Below are 15,453 nucleotides of genomic sequence, written 5' to 3'. Positions count from 1 at the left end.
TGAGTGTCACTGAAGGATTTGGGCTTAGCTGTGTGTGTGTAAGACAGGAGTGGCACAAAGCAGTATCCTTTCATTCTCAGTTGGCAGATAATATCTTGTTCTGTAAATCAGTCACTAAGACTCATTGCTGTTTTCTTAAAGGACTGAGGAGGAAGTGAAAAAAGGTGGAAAAGGACCTGACATAGATAAAGAGTCTGCAAACATTTAGTTTCTCCAGGCTGGTTTGGACTGCAGCATTGCATGGGATTTCTCTGACGTGGGGAAAACCACTGCAGCTCCATCTCTGATGTGTCAGCCAGCCTCCAGCCCCGACTCCAGCACATGCCATATACCTGCTTATTGAAATGCATGGAATGGAAGAAAGCTCTAATAGGTATAGAAGATGGGTGTCTTCTGAAGTGACAGTACAGCACGGCTGTTTCTGGCACATAAGCTTTGCTCAGTCCTGGATCTTTTACCTAAAAGAAGAGACTGGAAAGAGAACAAAATTTTCAGTCTTGTTATAAAGAAGAGTGTTCCAGCACATCTGCAGTGGCCAGGATCTACATTAAAAATGCTGACCTTTTACCCTAAACCTTTCTGTGGGCTGCAGCAGACTCCTGTAAATGTCCTTGAGTGCTTCCAAATCATTTGCAGGCTCAAAGATATGTGAGGCCAATGTTTTCTTCTAGGGCCCAGTAGCCGCCTGAGTCCATCAGTACATTGGGGCGGTAGAAGGCCAGAGGGGCACAGCGTTACTGCAGGTGTCCTGGCAGCAGCGATGGGCTTTGGCTGGCCCAGCTTCCAGAGCTAATAAGGTTGTCAGCCTCCAGGTCTGTGTGAAATTGTGTTTGCAGGTCACAGGGTTTCATTGTGAGGACATAAGTCAGTGGCAAGTTGGCAGCACATTAGAGATTATTTAGGGAATGTTCTCTCATTACCTTCATTACCTTTTTTTTTTTTTTGTTGTTGATGTTTCAGGAAATATTCAGGAAGTCATATTACAAGAACACTTGGAAAAAGAAGATGAAATTCTGGTTTCCTTGGCTGGTTTGAAGCAGGTATAACTATTGCTTAACTTAACCTTCTTGTATCCCACAGTGCTATTAATCCTTTCTTTCTTTTTCTCTCCTTTTTTATTCTCTTTGTATACTGCTGTTATACTAATGCATCAAGCATTGCAGAGTACTTTTATTTAGAAGATAAAACTCAGCTATAAAGACTTCAAATGACTTGCACAGTATTTGCTCCCAGAAAACTTCCAGAGAGGCCTTGAATGAGAGCTGAAGAAGCACAATTCCAAGTTTTGGGCTTAAATCACACCAGATTTTTCTTAATGCAATCTACCTGCTATGCGATAATCATGCTTATGTCCCCCTTATTTTATTGTGATGGTACTTGAGTGTCATTCAATTTGAAGAAATTTAAAGAATGCCGCATACATAAAATGAGAATGCTACCAAGGATCTGAAACTCTGATTATACTATACTATGCTCCCTTTAAGTTCATTTTATCAGGAATTATGTTAAATCTATAACAAGGTAGGGAATAATATTAGCAACTTCATTCTCTTTAGGTTTCTTCAATACTTGTTTTCCAGAATTTGATACAATGGCATAGCATTGATACTTACGTCTTCAGCCAGCATAGTCAGTATATTAATACTGACTTACTTCCTTTCTTCAAAACAAATATTATGGGGAAATGGTGTATGAAAGCATTCTGTGTGGAGCTTTACAAAATTCAGAATTCCTCCAAATTTCTAATTTACACTCTTTCCCCTCCCATTCAACAACAGATCAAAGATATTCTGAAAGGTTCCCTGCGTTTCAACCAGAGCCAGCTGGAAGCTGAAGAAAATGAGCAGATCACGATAGCGGATGATCATTACTGCTCCAACAGTCAGAACAAAGGGAGTGGTGATGTCGTAAAGGGACTTGTTACAACAAAACAACAGTTCATCTCAGGACAACAGGTAGGACAGAAATATCTCAGACAGGCCATTGATGGAATTAGTCTTACATTTTTTGGATACTCCCTTTGTCATGGCCGAACACTACATGGGGACACACCAGTTGCAGCCCACCTGCCCTGTAAAAGAAGCCAGGTCTAGTCAGAAACACAACTTGTTTCTTGCTGAGAGATGATCGGGCCTTAAGCATCAAGACCCAGGGTTGCTGGTGCATACGAAGACATGGTTGAAAGTCTATGCGTAGTTACTCTTCCACTCACATCAATTCTTCTGTTGTAGCATTATGCTCCACACACAGTAATTTAAGTCAAAGTGTTATGCATTGTTTGCCAAGGGGTGTGTGGGGGAGGTGTTCTTCTTTCAGATTGTTGAATCTACTTCACAGATTAATTTCCTACAAAGAGATGTCAAAACTGGAGGTGAATGTTCCCATATCAGTTGATTATTCTCATTGTCCTTGTCCTCCAGAATTACATTATGTAAGAGCTGATTTTCTGCATTGCAGTGTATGCATGGCCAGTGCCAAAAAGGAAATAGCGAGGAGGTTACTTTTACCTTCTACTTCACTGTATTGACTTTCTCCTTGAATCAGTAAACAAGATTGTCACATACAAAGCATTCGGTCACCAGACAAGTTCATATACAAAGTTTTTCTTCCGTAATGTTAAAAGCTCCCTCTCTGTCTAAGGGTCAGTCTGACTCAAATGTGATCTTAAAAACTAACATTTTTCAATAAGCAAAATTTTATACAATTTTCAATATTCAATTTTCAATTTCTAAGGTCATCTGCCAGGCCATTGCTGATACTCACACTTGTAAATGAGTGGCAGCACTGTCACCTCAGAGTCTAGCTGAGTCTGCAATCAAGTTTACTCTTGACAAGTTTACCTAGAAACTAAAGGAAATATTTACTCATTTTCAAATAACAACACAGTTGTTTTGATTCATTACACACAATCCTGCCGATTTAGACCATTCTATGTATGAAATAATCCGTATAATATTTTAATTGTATGACAGTATTAGAACAAATACTAAGATTATTTATTTTTTCACTTAGTAATGACAGGTTCACAGAGCCAAGATTTTTTACTTGGTTTTATTATAGAAATTGGAAGGTAGAATGCCATATAAAATAACAGCATGCAGTTAGTGTGTGCAGACCCTGTTTGTGCTGGAGAAGACCTAACTCAGATGCTGCTCCAAACGTGTCACTGAGCAGAGGTGCTGGGGCATTGCAATGTGAGTGTTGGGAGTGGGGCAGATAAAGCCTGCTCTGTGTAGGTTTCTTTCCAGTGGAAGGTTTGAGGTCTCATCCCAGGGTGTAGTCAGGATATGCATCCAGCCCCGGGAACTGAGCAGCGTTCCCGGGTTCCACAATTTGTGTGCTCCGTGAGGCAGCTAGTAAGCCAACCACAAATGGTGTGAGGTGGTGTTGTACAAGCCAAGCTCCAGCAGAACATTGAATGAGGCTTCAGCACAGTATGGGTTACGTTTGCAGATACAGCACATTCATACTGATTAGCCCCTCTTGTCTTATCATCTGAAATTTCCAATTATGATAATGAGTTGTGGCCCCTATTCCAGAAGGAGAAATAGAAGGTTCCCTGTAGAAATGCTCATTGTTGGGGAGCCACGTGGCAGTCCAGGAGGACTGGTAATATCCCCCTGTTCTATTCTGTTTCTGAGCCCATCAATACAAAAATCAGTCAAATCCAAAATCAAACAAAAAGATGAGAGCTTTGGGCCCCTTTTAATAAAATGAAAAATAAAAAAGGAAAATAAAACTGCTAAATTTAGTAGGCTATGAAATTAAACCAGTAATTATTGGGGCTAATTGCTGCACAGCCCAGTCTTTTAGTTCTGGTGAAGAAAATGGGCTGCACTAATGCCCTGGGTCAAGCTGGGAGCATTTATTGGGAGCTGCAGGTGGGTTAAAAATTCCAGCCATCTCTAGTCCATTTAATGCATTTCTTGCTAAACAAAATTTGATATATTTACATTTTTTGTGACTTTGGTAATGTATGTTATTCTGTTTAATGTGACTTATACTGTAAAGATTTTTCTCTGGTGGAATTACAGGGATAATGCTGTGACATCTGGAAAAGTTACAGGTGTAGCTATCATGTAATTGAGATTAAAGTCTGGTCTTTTGAGCTTGGTTGTAACAGGAGTATAAGTTATCATCTTCTTTTAAAAGTGCTCATCCTCTTTTTTGCCTCAAATTCCTTTTCTGAAAAATGAGGATAAGGATACAGCCCTTCTTTGGAAAGGAAAGCTGCAAAATTAAAAATGCAAAAAATGAAGATAAAAGACTCAAAGAAGTAGAGCATTTGTTGGAATGTTTGGCTTTGGTAGCAGTATGCAGTTGACAAACAGAAGGCTTCTGTTGCTAAATAATGAATGATAATTAGCACGTTATCTTGCCTTTATGTCTATTCAAAGAAGGAGGCAAAATGAGCTGCTGTTCTTCTAAGCTTTCTTGAATTGTGTTCTTACAGTTAGTTTTAACTCATTCACAGTATGAAGGCAATTGAAATAAGCCTGGTGCTAGTAGCTGATATTCATCAGGAAAAAGTGTTTGGAGAAGCCATATGGCAATGGGCGTAAGGTTGTTAAGTTTCAAAGCTACTGGAAGTATAATTCTGTCATTTTTCATTTATTCAGTAGTGGCAGCAGATGGGAGAAAACATGGTTCACGTCAGCATGAGTTTCCTGAAACAGAAATAGGCAGAACAAGGAGGGAGGAGGTATTTTACCTCTGGAAAAATCGGTACCAAAATACCAGTGTGTTGTAGGGATAGGAAAACATTTACAGGAGGCCCTTTTCTATCATTTTGGATTCACTATATATGCTTTACCACATCTGATACATCAGGGAGTGATAGGTCCTTTAACTCAACCTGAAAGTGTGGTTAGAATGAAAAATAGTGTCACAAAGCACAGCACTAACAAAAAGGAATTGAAATGAGTGGTTTTCTTTCCTTTCCCTTTATTAAAGGGCAGGATGCTTTTTTTAACTATGCAGGAACACATTTTGTGAAACAGAAGTTAGGAATTTGCAGCACCAGTGCAAAACGCTTATGACCAGAGGTCCTTGCTGGGGTTCACTGCCATAAGGAAGACAACCCACTAGCCATCCTTGTCACAGCATCACAAAACAATTGAGGTTCAGAGGGACCTCTGGAGGTCATCTGGTCCAAACCCCCCTGCTCGAGCAGGGCCACCCAGAGCAGTTTGCCCAGGACCATGTCCAGATGGCTTCTGAAGATCTCCAAGGAGGGAACTCCACAACCTCTCTGGGCAGCCTGTGCCAGTGCTGGTCACCTGCAAAGTAAAGAAATGCTTCCTGATGTTTAGATGGAACCTCCAGTTTGTGCCCATTGCCTCTTGTCCTGGCAGGGGCATCACTGAAAAGAGCCTGGCTCTGGCTTCTTTGCTTCCTCCCTTCAGGTATTTAGGTACATTGATAAGATCCCCCTGAGCCTGCTCTTCTTCTGGCTGAGCAGTCCCAGCTCTCTCAGCCTCCTCATAAGAGAAGTGCTCCAGTCCCTTCATCATCTCGGTGGCCCTAAGCTGGACTCTTTCCAATATGTCCATGTCACCCTACCCAAGGTGGAGCCATCTCAACACGAGGGCTGTGAGGACTGAAATAGCATGATCCTGATAGCTTGGAATAATAAAATGTGTAATTTTGCAAAATGAGACTGTACTGCATTCACTGGGAGCTTTTAAACAGAAGCATGGAAGGAAGCCAGGTCAGTTATGCAAGGGTTGTTGTTTAAAGTAACGGGTATTTCTGTTGTACAGAAGTGAAAAAACAAAGTGCTGAAATTTTAACGTGGCATTTAGGGCTCCCAAAAAAAGCTTCACCTGGCTCTGTCTTGTGGCTGCACTGGGTGCCTACAAACCCAGGTGACTGCTGGCACACGACTGGAGCAGAGCAGTGGTGCTGCAGTGCCTGTGTCCTCAGCCCCCTAGAGATGGCAACTGAGTGACAGCATCTCAAACAGACCAGAGGAAAGTAAATGCTAATTAATAATGAATGATGTCTCATGTCAGAAGTGCTTAAATAGTGAAGTATCTCTCCATGTAGATCTATTTAAATTCATGGAGAGTCATTGTCACGTTGTTTATTCACATTTGGACTACCCTGGTTCTGCACAAAACAGGAAGTTTGAGATCGGTTTTGATAACATTTGGTATGAGGTAGTTGTTGACATTTTTAAAAGCAATCTGCTCTGCTTGGTTTACGTGAATTTTATTAAGACATCCAAGGAAAATGAATTAGTTTCAAAGACTAATAGATGTGCATTTGTGTCAGTCTGGCAACTGTCTTATATTGGGACCTTTAAAATTGTAACTGATACTTGGACTTAATATATTTCCATTTGAATGATTAAGTACTAAAATGGGTTACTTACAAAACAGACTGATACATATTATTGTACATAGATACTAACTAGATAACACAAATCAAACTTTTTTATAAATTATAAAAATAGAATATTTGCTGCAAAGGGAAACATTTGAACCCTCATACATACATTTTTATTTTTTTTAAGAAAACAGCTCACAGTTCTATATTTGAACTTATTTTCACATCCAGTTAATATATATATTGTTTGTGACTTCTAACAGTTTGGAGTCATCATGTAAATAATACTCAAAAACTTGTAACTCCCCTATTTCATATTACACTTCCTTCTTAATTACTGATGGGTTTTTGCTCCCTGAGCTACTCTGTAGTTCCCTTTCAAGAATATTCTGCTCTATAATTAGTAATCAGAGTGATGGAAAGTTGTTTTCAGCTCTAATAACAAATTTGGCAATGTAAGTTTTGCTAGAGGACGTGGATACCTTAAACCCAACTTGTGGCTTGGTGGTACTTGTGATGACCTCCAGACTCCAATTTTATAGATTGTATTGAGAGTCTAACCATACGTCATTCAAATTCTTCCTGTTTTTCTTTTTTGTTACTTTTTGTGTTTTGTTTTGTTTTGTTTCTCTAGTACCTGCAACCTCTCTTTTACCCCAAAGTGAATTTACATTTTTTTATTTGGTAAAAGAGCTGAAGGGCTTGTATTTGACACACATTTCCGTACTCCTCCTTTTTGTTGATCTTGCATTACTGAAATCAAATATACTGGTTTCAGTACCACACCACTTCAAGACACTTGTCCCACTCAGGCCACTTGGCAGGTTGCATTATGATGCTGAAACATTTACAACTAAAAAATCAGTCGCGTTATTTTTGGATGGACATAGTGCTGTATAGGAGTTGAATCCATCTCTTGCAGAAGGAACTAGAAGCTATTGTCCATTTGCATTGCAACCAAGTTAATAAGCTTGGTCAACAAGGGAGAAATCCCACCCTGCTGTATACGGCAGTCCTCCCTTCTAATTATAGACACTCTGTCTGCTGAAAAGCTGGTTTTCTTCCTTGTGGTAGGAATATAAGATTGCCAGGTCATAGAGAATTTTCTGATACGCTGACACTAATCTTGATCCACTACTGGAGTGTTTACAAACACTCATTTCCCAAGGTCTAACCAGGTAGAAAAGGGATTCCCAGACCCTAGTTTTCTGTTATAATTAGGCAGTACTCAGCTCCTCAGCCCACGACACCAAGCCTTGAAGCCCTGAGAGCCCTGATCTGCCAAACCTGAGCTGGTGCACACTAAAATCCAGTGTACAGCTCAGATTCCATAGATCAGGGTTGTATCAGGAAATGTTATATCATACCGTTCTCCTGAAGAACTGCAAGATGCCACTGTACATGCAAATCAGCAAAAAAATTCTCAATACATCTTCATGAACTACTGTAGAAAACTAACAGCAGTGTGAAAAGAAGTACCTAAAATCTTCACAACTATAATGTATGTATTCAAGCCTAGCTACTATGATCACTACACAGCTGCATTATGATAAGGAAACATACAAGAACTCTATATGAGTTAAGGTATTTTGTAAATAAATTATTTCATCCAGTTAATACCCACTTTTTTTTTTTACTTCTTGATCTGAGCATTGCTACTTTTGAACAATGACTATTCCTTTAACCCATCCCCATATCTCTCATGTGTGTCATAACCTCTTTAAGTGGGAAAATGGGTACTAACTTTGAGTCCTTTCTGTGCTGTGTTCTTACAGACTACAACTGATGCGAGCACCAGTGAGAGTAAGGGCGCCGATGACTATATAATAGTTTCCGAAGAAGACGAAGGAAGCAGAAGTGCTGTCCCAGAGCCTGCGCAGTCCCTTCAGGCACACAAGGAAGCAGCAGTAAAGCCAGAAGCTCCATCTCGTCCTTTGATATTCTCTGACCCGCTGATGGGTTCCATCTCAGCCTCCTCCAGCAACCTGAGTTCCAGCCCTGATGACAACAGTAGTAACAACAGCAAAGATTCTGACTTTGCTATTGTCAGCCCGCTGGACATCTAATGGAAACTGGTTGGGAGAGGTTAGGAGGTCAGTTGGTATACCTCAGCTCAACTTCCTATGGTTCAACGGGCTGGATGGTTTTTTGGATTAGAAGGACAGAAAATATATAAATGTAACCCATTTCAGTTGCCAAAAGCCTAGGTAAAAAGAAATAATACAAATTCGGTTGCAACTCTTCAGAAAGAATATACACCTTGTAATGACTGCCTTAAATAAAAACCCAGTAAAACCCAGTTCTAATGTAGTTATTCTTAGTTATAGAGTCATCTTACTTAGGAGCTTTGTTACTATAGAACTGCTGCTTTCCCAAAACGTAGAATAGTATGTGCTAGGTACCATAATGGATTAGGAAATGTTTAGATTCTTGACATCAGACCTGACGTGGCAAAGACAAGCTAGATTCAATGTCATCCTTTCAGAAAATATGTTAGACTGGGTTTTTTGAATAGGCAAGAGTACTGTTTCTTCAGAGACTGTGACTAGAGAAGTAGAAAATGTATATCAGAAAGATTAAAAGGATCATCCTGGCACTAGGCTTGTTCCCAGTTGAGGAATCCTAGTTTCTTCATTTTCATCCAACAGTAGCCTGAGATTTGTTAAATGCACAAGTTTGTGTAATTGTTCCTCAGCACTGTGTTAAAGTCGAATGTGTTACAAATTCCTTGAGAATGGGGACCTATACAGCAGAGCCTTATTTTCCTTTGCTTACTTTTTTCCCCTTGAGAGTTCCCAGGTCACCTCTTTTCCACTTTGTGTCTGTCTGCTTTTATTCCCCTGGCATGAATTAATTTTGATGTTACTGAGATTACTGCCATCAAAGAGTAGGTGCAAGGGAAATTACAGTATTTCATAGTGTAGACCTGAGCCAGATGAACTAAAACTAGCTTGAGTATGGTAACTTTTCAGGGAAGGATGCAAAGTGATATAAAATGTTCATAATTAAAAGCACTTTATATCTCATTACTATTATCTTCTATAGATTCTGTTTACATGTATGTCTATATGATTTCCACACTTCTAGTCAGAAAAAAAAAATGGTGCAGCAGCATTAACCAACAGGAAGTTTTAAATTAACTGCAGAACTTGTTCTTCTATGAAAAACTGTATTTCTTTCCCATCAAGTAAATAGTGCATCTGATGACATTTATTCCAAGTAGGTAAGATTTTTTTTACTTGCTGATTCCCCTTTTGGAATTCACAAAAAAGAAGATGGTAGTCAGAGGAAGCCTGCTTGTGCAGGACTTACACAAAAATAACCCGAGGAAGCAGTGCTAGAAATTTATTTATAACAAGAGCGCCAAAAAATGCATTATTTAGTTTGAAGATACATATACAGTACACCATGCAAGAATTTTGTAACTGCATGTCAAAGCTAATGTTAATATGGTCTTAAAAATGGTAGTCATTTGCTGATTAGTCTGTAATTGTCAATGGAGTTAAGTACAGTATTCCAAAGATGAGGTGATGTGGTTTGCTGGTTTTAGATTTTGCAAGGTCTGTGTCAGTGACTGAAACAAAGAGATAACTGTCATTATCTCGTGTAATTACATGGCTGCTGCCATATCCTCACACATTCAGAAACCACCATGTAGTTCTTCTAAGATTTTTTGTGCCTTGTAAAATGATTAAATGCTGGAATGTTACGAGCATGCATAGCATCATGCATCTTTGTGACAGACTGGCGTGAACAGTCAGATGACTTTGTTTAGATGGACGGTCTTAAATGCATAACATTTTGGAGAGGTGTTTATTGGGGGTTAGTTTTAAGCTTCATAGAAAATCACTTTGGAATTCAACATGCATGCCTGTCTTCAGGTTTATTTTATTTCCCTGAGTTTGCATGAATGCCAGGGGATTAGGTGGCTGTTGATTTATTTAGGTTTTCAAGCTTTTCTAGCCTTAACCCATTCAGCAAGGCTTGTGCCACACCACCAACAAAGGGGAATCTGTTCAAGAGGTACCTATGAAAAGAGGAAAGAAATATTTTGGGGACAGAGAGAAAAGTTTTTATATTCTGTGTTACATAAGCCTTCAGAGATTCCAAAACTTTGGCAGGGGAAAATGTTTTTACTTTTTTTTTTATTACTTTTTTTTAAGAATCGTTCTTTTCATTTCTAGTTGTTTGTTTCAGGGATCACATTGCTGTTTTCTTGAGCAGTCTCATTGCCAATGGAAGAGTGTGATTTGTACAGTTCTTTTATTTTTGTAAGTTAGTTACATCTTGCATATTTTAAAACAGCGCTGAAAGTATATAAAGATTTTTGGAGTTTCTAACAAGTTTTCACTAAGCAGTGAATACCATTGAGCTGAATGCCTGTCATGCCATGGGATATAGTAAGATCCTCAGAAGCGGAGAGATGATTGTACAAGGAAGATTAGAGCAAATTCCAGTAAATGAGTCTGCTTTGGTTATACCATGTCCTTGCACATCACAAATATGATGTCTTTGATACTTAATCATAGTACAGAGATAGTTAAAATTTTATGTATTCGTTAAGTCAGAAGCCTGTAAGTTAGACAAAATGTCAAATCATCACCCTGTCTTGCCTTATGTTAAGAATATACTGAGAAATAAATTGTCATTTAAAATACAAGATTATTCTTTTTCCCCAGAAATTACCTGCTCGTAATGTTCATGGATACCAGTAATCAGAAAAACCATATACATTGCAAATTTCTGATGAAAACTAATATGGGATTAAGATATGTATCTGAAACTGTTGTACGGTATCTCACATCTGTAATTTTTATGACTGTTTAAAGTCTCTTGCATGTCGTGTCAGTTTAATGTACTGCAGAAAGGCAGTATGATATTTTGACTGGGTATTCATTTAGTTGTGGAGCTTTGTATCTTTACTCTGGAAGAACATCTAGCCCGCTTTATTAAAGAAAGAATTAACAAATTTCCTGGGCTGTGCTTGTGCTGTTTTCTCAAAAAGGAGGACAAGCTTTTTTACTGGAATATGCGAAGTATGATTTCTCAAGACAAGGGTTATTAGAAACTTTAAAACTATCTCATCTATATAAGCAGATAGATTATTAATATTTTATTCAGATTTTATGTATTTGATACAGGGAATCAAATTGCTTGTCATTTATCTAACCCAAGCAACACAGAACATTTCCTATTTACCATATTTATTGTATCTGAAAATAACATACAAGAATTTAAAATTGTGTAACTTTTCTGCGTTTTCATTAAACTTGGTACAGTTACATCATCTTGTCTCGGTCACAATTTCAGTATCTGTTCAGTACTTTTCTGCATCTCAATACTTAAATGGACATTCTTAAATGGTTCCTGTGATTCTGCAGTGTGTTGTCCTCATTAGATGGCACTGAGGCAGCTATTATAAAGATTAAATTTCAGATTTAAGGTCTTTATGGCATACTTGTGCTTGGCAGTTACAATGTCATCTGTTCAAATAGGGTCATAGCAATCCTGACTTGAACAGATTTCCGTGTTCTGGGTCTCAGCCTTTAAATAATACTTTTGATTTTGTGCTGTATGTGTTGGTCTGGAAGGAATGTAATGGTTTATTAGACTTGAAAAGGTGCAATTTCATAAAATAAACTTCATTTGGCTACAGAATAGCAATTACACTGTCTCATAATCTGTGCTGTCCTTTTAAGAACGATTATATACAGTCGGCATTAGTATTTCCTGTCTTGCTGAATCTGCTAGACTCTCACTTTAGTAGTTAGCTAAATTTAGAGATGAAAGAGTATGAAAGAAGGCCATTGGAGAAACAGCAACTTGAAACGTGCACATTGGCAACTTGTTTGCCTGCTGCTTGCAATATATTTAACCACTAAAGCGGTGCTAGAGGTTTTAGATATGTGGGAGGATCCTGCAAGAGGTAAAGTGCATAACCCTAGAAACAGAAGGTGAGCAGGAAGGGATGCAGCAGGGGACTTTTAAACTCCAAATTGTTTAGGGAAGGAATTGTCTTCTCTGAATTTGTAAAGAACTTCTCAAATAGTGTGTCATAATTACAGACACTGTCAAAATTGGGTTAATAACAGTGCACTTATCGTTTCACCAGGTTCTGCTCTTTCAAACAGTGAGCTAGATGTAATCCAATAAAAATAGCTCTGCTGATAGCAGCAGTTTCATATCGGAGAAGAATCTGGTCCCACATTGCTGAAGTAAGTGCAATTGAGGAGCATTCAATAAATTAATTATAAAAAAAAAAAAGACAATGGGCCAATGTTGCTGAATACAAAAAGCTGTGTTTACCTCAAGATATACATGAAGTATTTACTACAGTGTGCTGCATGTGTACCTTGTGTACCTTGTTTGTACCTTTTACCTTGTACTTTTTACCTGATCGTGTCAGGTAAGTTTGGGCTGTCTTTGTTTATAACTTGCGAAATCATAGCTGATGCTTAACTGGAGGATGCATTAAGATATATCAGCTGCAGAGGGAAGACACTGCCGTTCCACGTGCTATGAATGGTAAGAATTTGATCCGTCAAGTCCCACTGTTTTAACACTTTTCGCTGCCTTCTTGGGTGGCAACATGAACAACCCTGTAAGCACTGTCGGAGGCTTGATGGAAGCTCTGCTGCTTAAGTTGTCACATGCAGTCACAGAGCTTGGAGCTGAGAATGTTTTCACAGCTTTGCCTTTCACTGCGATTTTTAGGGACTGTGGCAAGATGAGGTTGCTCTGAATTTTTAACTAGTACAAAGAAGCATTCAAAGATGCTATAAATTATCACGTCAGTATTTGAGGCCTTTTGGAATATAAATTGCTACATACTTTTGAGAGAAGAATAGCTGTCACAATATCTTGATCTCCTACCTGCTGTGTTAATTGAATCCAGGGGACAGGGGGAGTATAGTAGCAATTTCAGATCCACATTAAATTCTTCTTTAAAATGAGAAAAAATACAAAGCACACAGATATTAAAAGGCAGATTCTCAGAGATATCATTTAGCTTACTAAATAATACATACTTCTGTGCAATACTCAGGAATGTGCAACATTTTCAATCCCTAAATAGGGGAATTTGCAACCTGGAACACATGGTAAAAAGGTACATGAATGCAAGCCTGCAAGCCTGTTCTTAAAAACATTTTTAAAGATCCATGGATTAAAATACATTAAAATGATATTATGTGTATATTTATATACATATATATATAGTTTTAATAAGCTAAAAGCTTTTTTAGTCTTGCAAAGATTATTGGATTTTGGTAAAGATTCACCTGGCTCAGAAAAGTGGTAAATTTCCTTTAAAATCTGATTATTTTTTGTTCCATCGTGCAGGATTCCCATTACCACTGACACTGCTGTCTGGATTGCTGCAGTATTTGCCCCCACATCCAAGTGTAATACCCAGCAGCTGGTCAGTGGCTGAGCAGAATTATGGTATGTCTCAGTGTGAGTGCTCTGGATGTTACTTTCTCCAGTTACTGCCTTACTCACTTTATTAGTGCCTTTCAATCTCTACCTGTGCTTTATCTGAAGGATAAAAAATAAATAAATTAATCTTTGTAAGGCATGCAAGACTTCAGGCATCATGTGCATTGTAGAGATGAAACTCTAGCCTCCAGGTGGTACCACAGGGCAAATTATGATAGAACCTAAGTATAGGTGTCTGGGACCATGATGAACTTCTTGTGTTTCAGAATTATGCTTTAGGCCAGTAACTTTCAAAATCTGGAGAAAATTAATTCCAATATGGTGAACAATGAATTGCACATGTTTACTAAGTTGTGATGGATGGGGGAGCTCCCCAGCAGACCCTCTTTCTAAGTGCCTTTTATTTTCATTTCCCACAGTCTAGCCCATCTGGCAGTATTGTGATACTGGCCATAACCCGTTAAAGCTTGAGTTGTTTAATTTTCTGAATAGATGAGTCCTCAGTCACTGTGATCAAAGTTAAATGTTCCTCATCTGAGGACTCCAATACCCTCTGCCTGAAGCCTGGCTGCCAGCCCAGCCAGGGTGCTCCTTGTTCTAGTGAAAATCTGAAATCTTACGTAAATCTCACCATACTTGTACAGCAGGTAGTATCTACATTCACTCTTCATAATTTTCCTATGGTTAGCTTTATTGTAAGCTTGATTACCTAATATTTCTTCTATCCACACTTTCTTACAAACATGGGGAAAATATATATATATATATATATATAGTCTTATTAGGAGTATCTTAGGTGAGGATTTGGGGTCCTTTTACCTGTAAAACAGCCTAGGTGTATTTAAACTATGGCTATGAAGAAGAATTCTGATCTGTCTTAACATTGCTGAGACAAAACATTGATTTCTCCAAAACTTTTCTTCTACTTAGTGAGTGGCACTTGTGTTAAGCACTGACATTACAAAATTATAATGGGGAATGGTGCATATTTTCCTGTGGCCACCTCACACCAGTGTGTGCCCCCACTGTATGGGGCACAGGAGGGCTCTTCCGTGTGCAAGGGCCACAGTATTGCTAGCAAGGTGGAGGGTCAAAAGATGGCCATTAATGTTTGCTGCCTTTGTGTATCTTTAAGCTTCAGCATAAATAAAATAAAATTAAATTAAATTAAATTAAAATAAAATAAAATTAAAATAAAATAAAATAAAATAAAATAAAATAAAATAAAATAAAAGGAAAGCAGTTGCCAAGGATCGTTAACCACGCCGGCACTGCAACAACTACAATGTGCCTTCCTCAGTGTTTTCTTTTTGTGGGATGAAAAATTTACATTGTAGAGTGGCTTTAAAAGAAGAAAGAAAAATCTTTCTAACATTTTGGCATTTTTTACAGGATGTGAAAAAATGTTTAAGAAATATTGTTTGTGCAAGTCTGCAGAGAGACTGCATCAACTTTCCTCCTCTGTCCCTGTATCGATCATGTTGAATTAAGCTAAAAAGAGGAAGAGGGAGAGAAATAGCAACTTTAAAATGCTTGTAACCTTGTTCTTTTTACATGGTGGGATTTGTATGTTCTCACTGAGTAAAATACCAATATCTATTAAGACATGCTGGAGAGAGACAAAATGTCTACATCCTCCAACTACATCCACACAGGACTGTATATTTTGTCAATGCCTATTTGGTA

The 15,453-nt window shown here is 38.4% G+C and overlaps 1 protein-coding gene across 4 annotated transcripts in view; it reads left to right on the top strand.

Annotated features, from left to right (window-relative positions):
• Positions 1 to 13,889, top strand: part of TBC1D5 (TBC1 domain family member 5) — a 323,220-nt gene extending 309,331 nt beyond the window's left edge. For 2 of the 4 annotated variants that reach the window (XM_050708888.1, XM_050708886.1), the window contains 3 exons: positions 961 to 1,040; positions 1,779 to 1,955; positions 8,106 to 11,986. In XM_050708888.1, coding sequence (XP_050564845.1) covers positions 961 to 1,040; positions 1,779 to 1,955; positions 8,106 to 8,396 — 548 coding nt within the window. In that variant the 3' untranslated portion in view covers positions 8,397 to 11,986. Of the gene's footprint in view, positions 1 to 960; positions 1,041 to 1,778; positions 1,956 to 8,105; positions 11,987 to 13,671 lie in introns of those variants that run through there. The other 2 variants (XM_035556416.2, XM_050708887.1) reach the window with 2 other exon arrangements.
• The last annotated feature ends 1,564 nt before the right edge of the window (positions 13,890 to 15,453 follow it).

This window comes from Cygnus atratus, chromosome 2, assembly GCF_013377495.2.
Source record: "Cygnus atratus isolate AKBS03 ecotype Queensland, Australia chromosome 2, CAtr_DNAZoo_HiC_assembly, whole genome shotgun sequence".
NCBI lineage: Eukaryota > Metazoa > Chordata > Aves > Anseriformes > Anatidae > Cygnus > Cygnus atratus.
The sequence above is the reverse complement of the archived record's forward strand: the minus strand, read 5'-3'. Positions and strand labels throughout refer to the sequence as shown.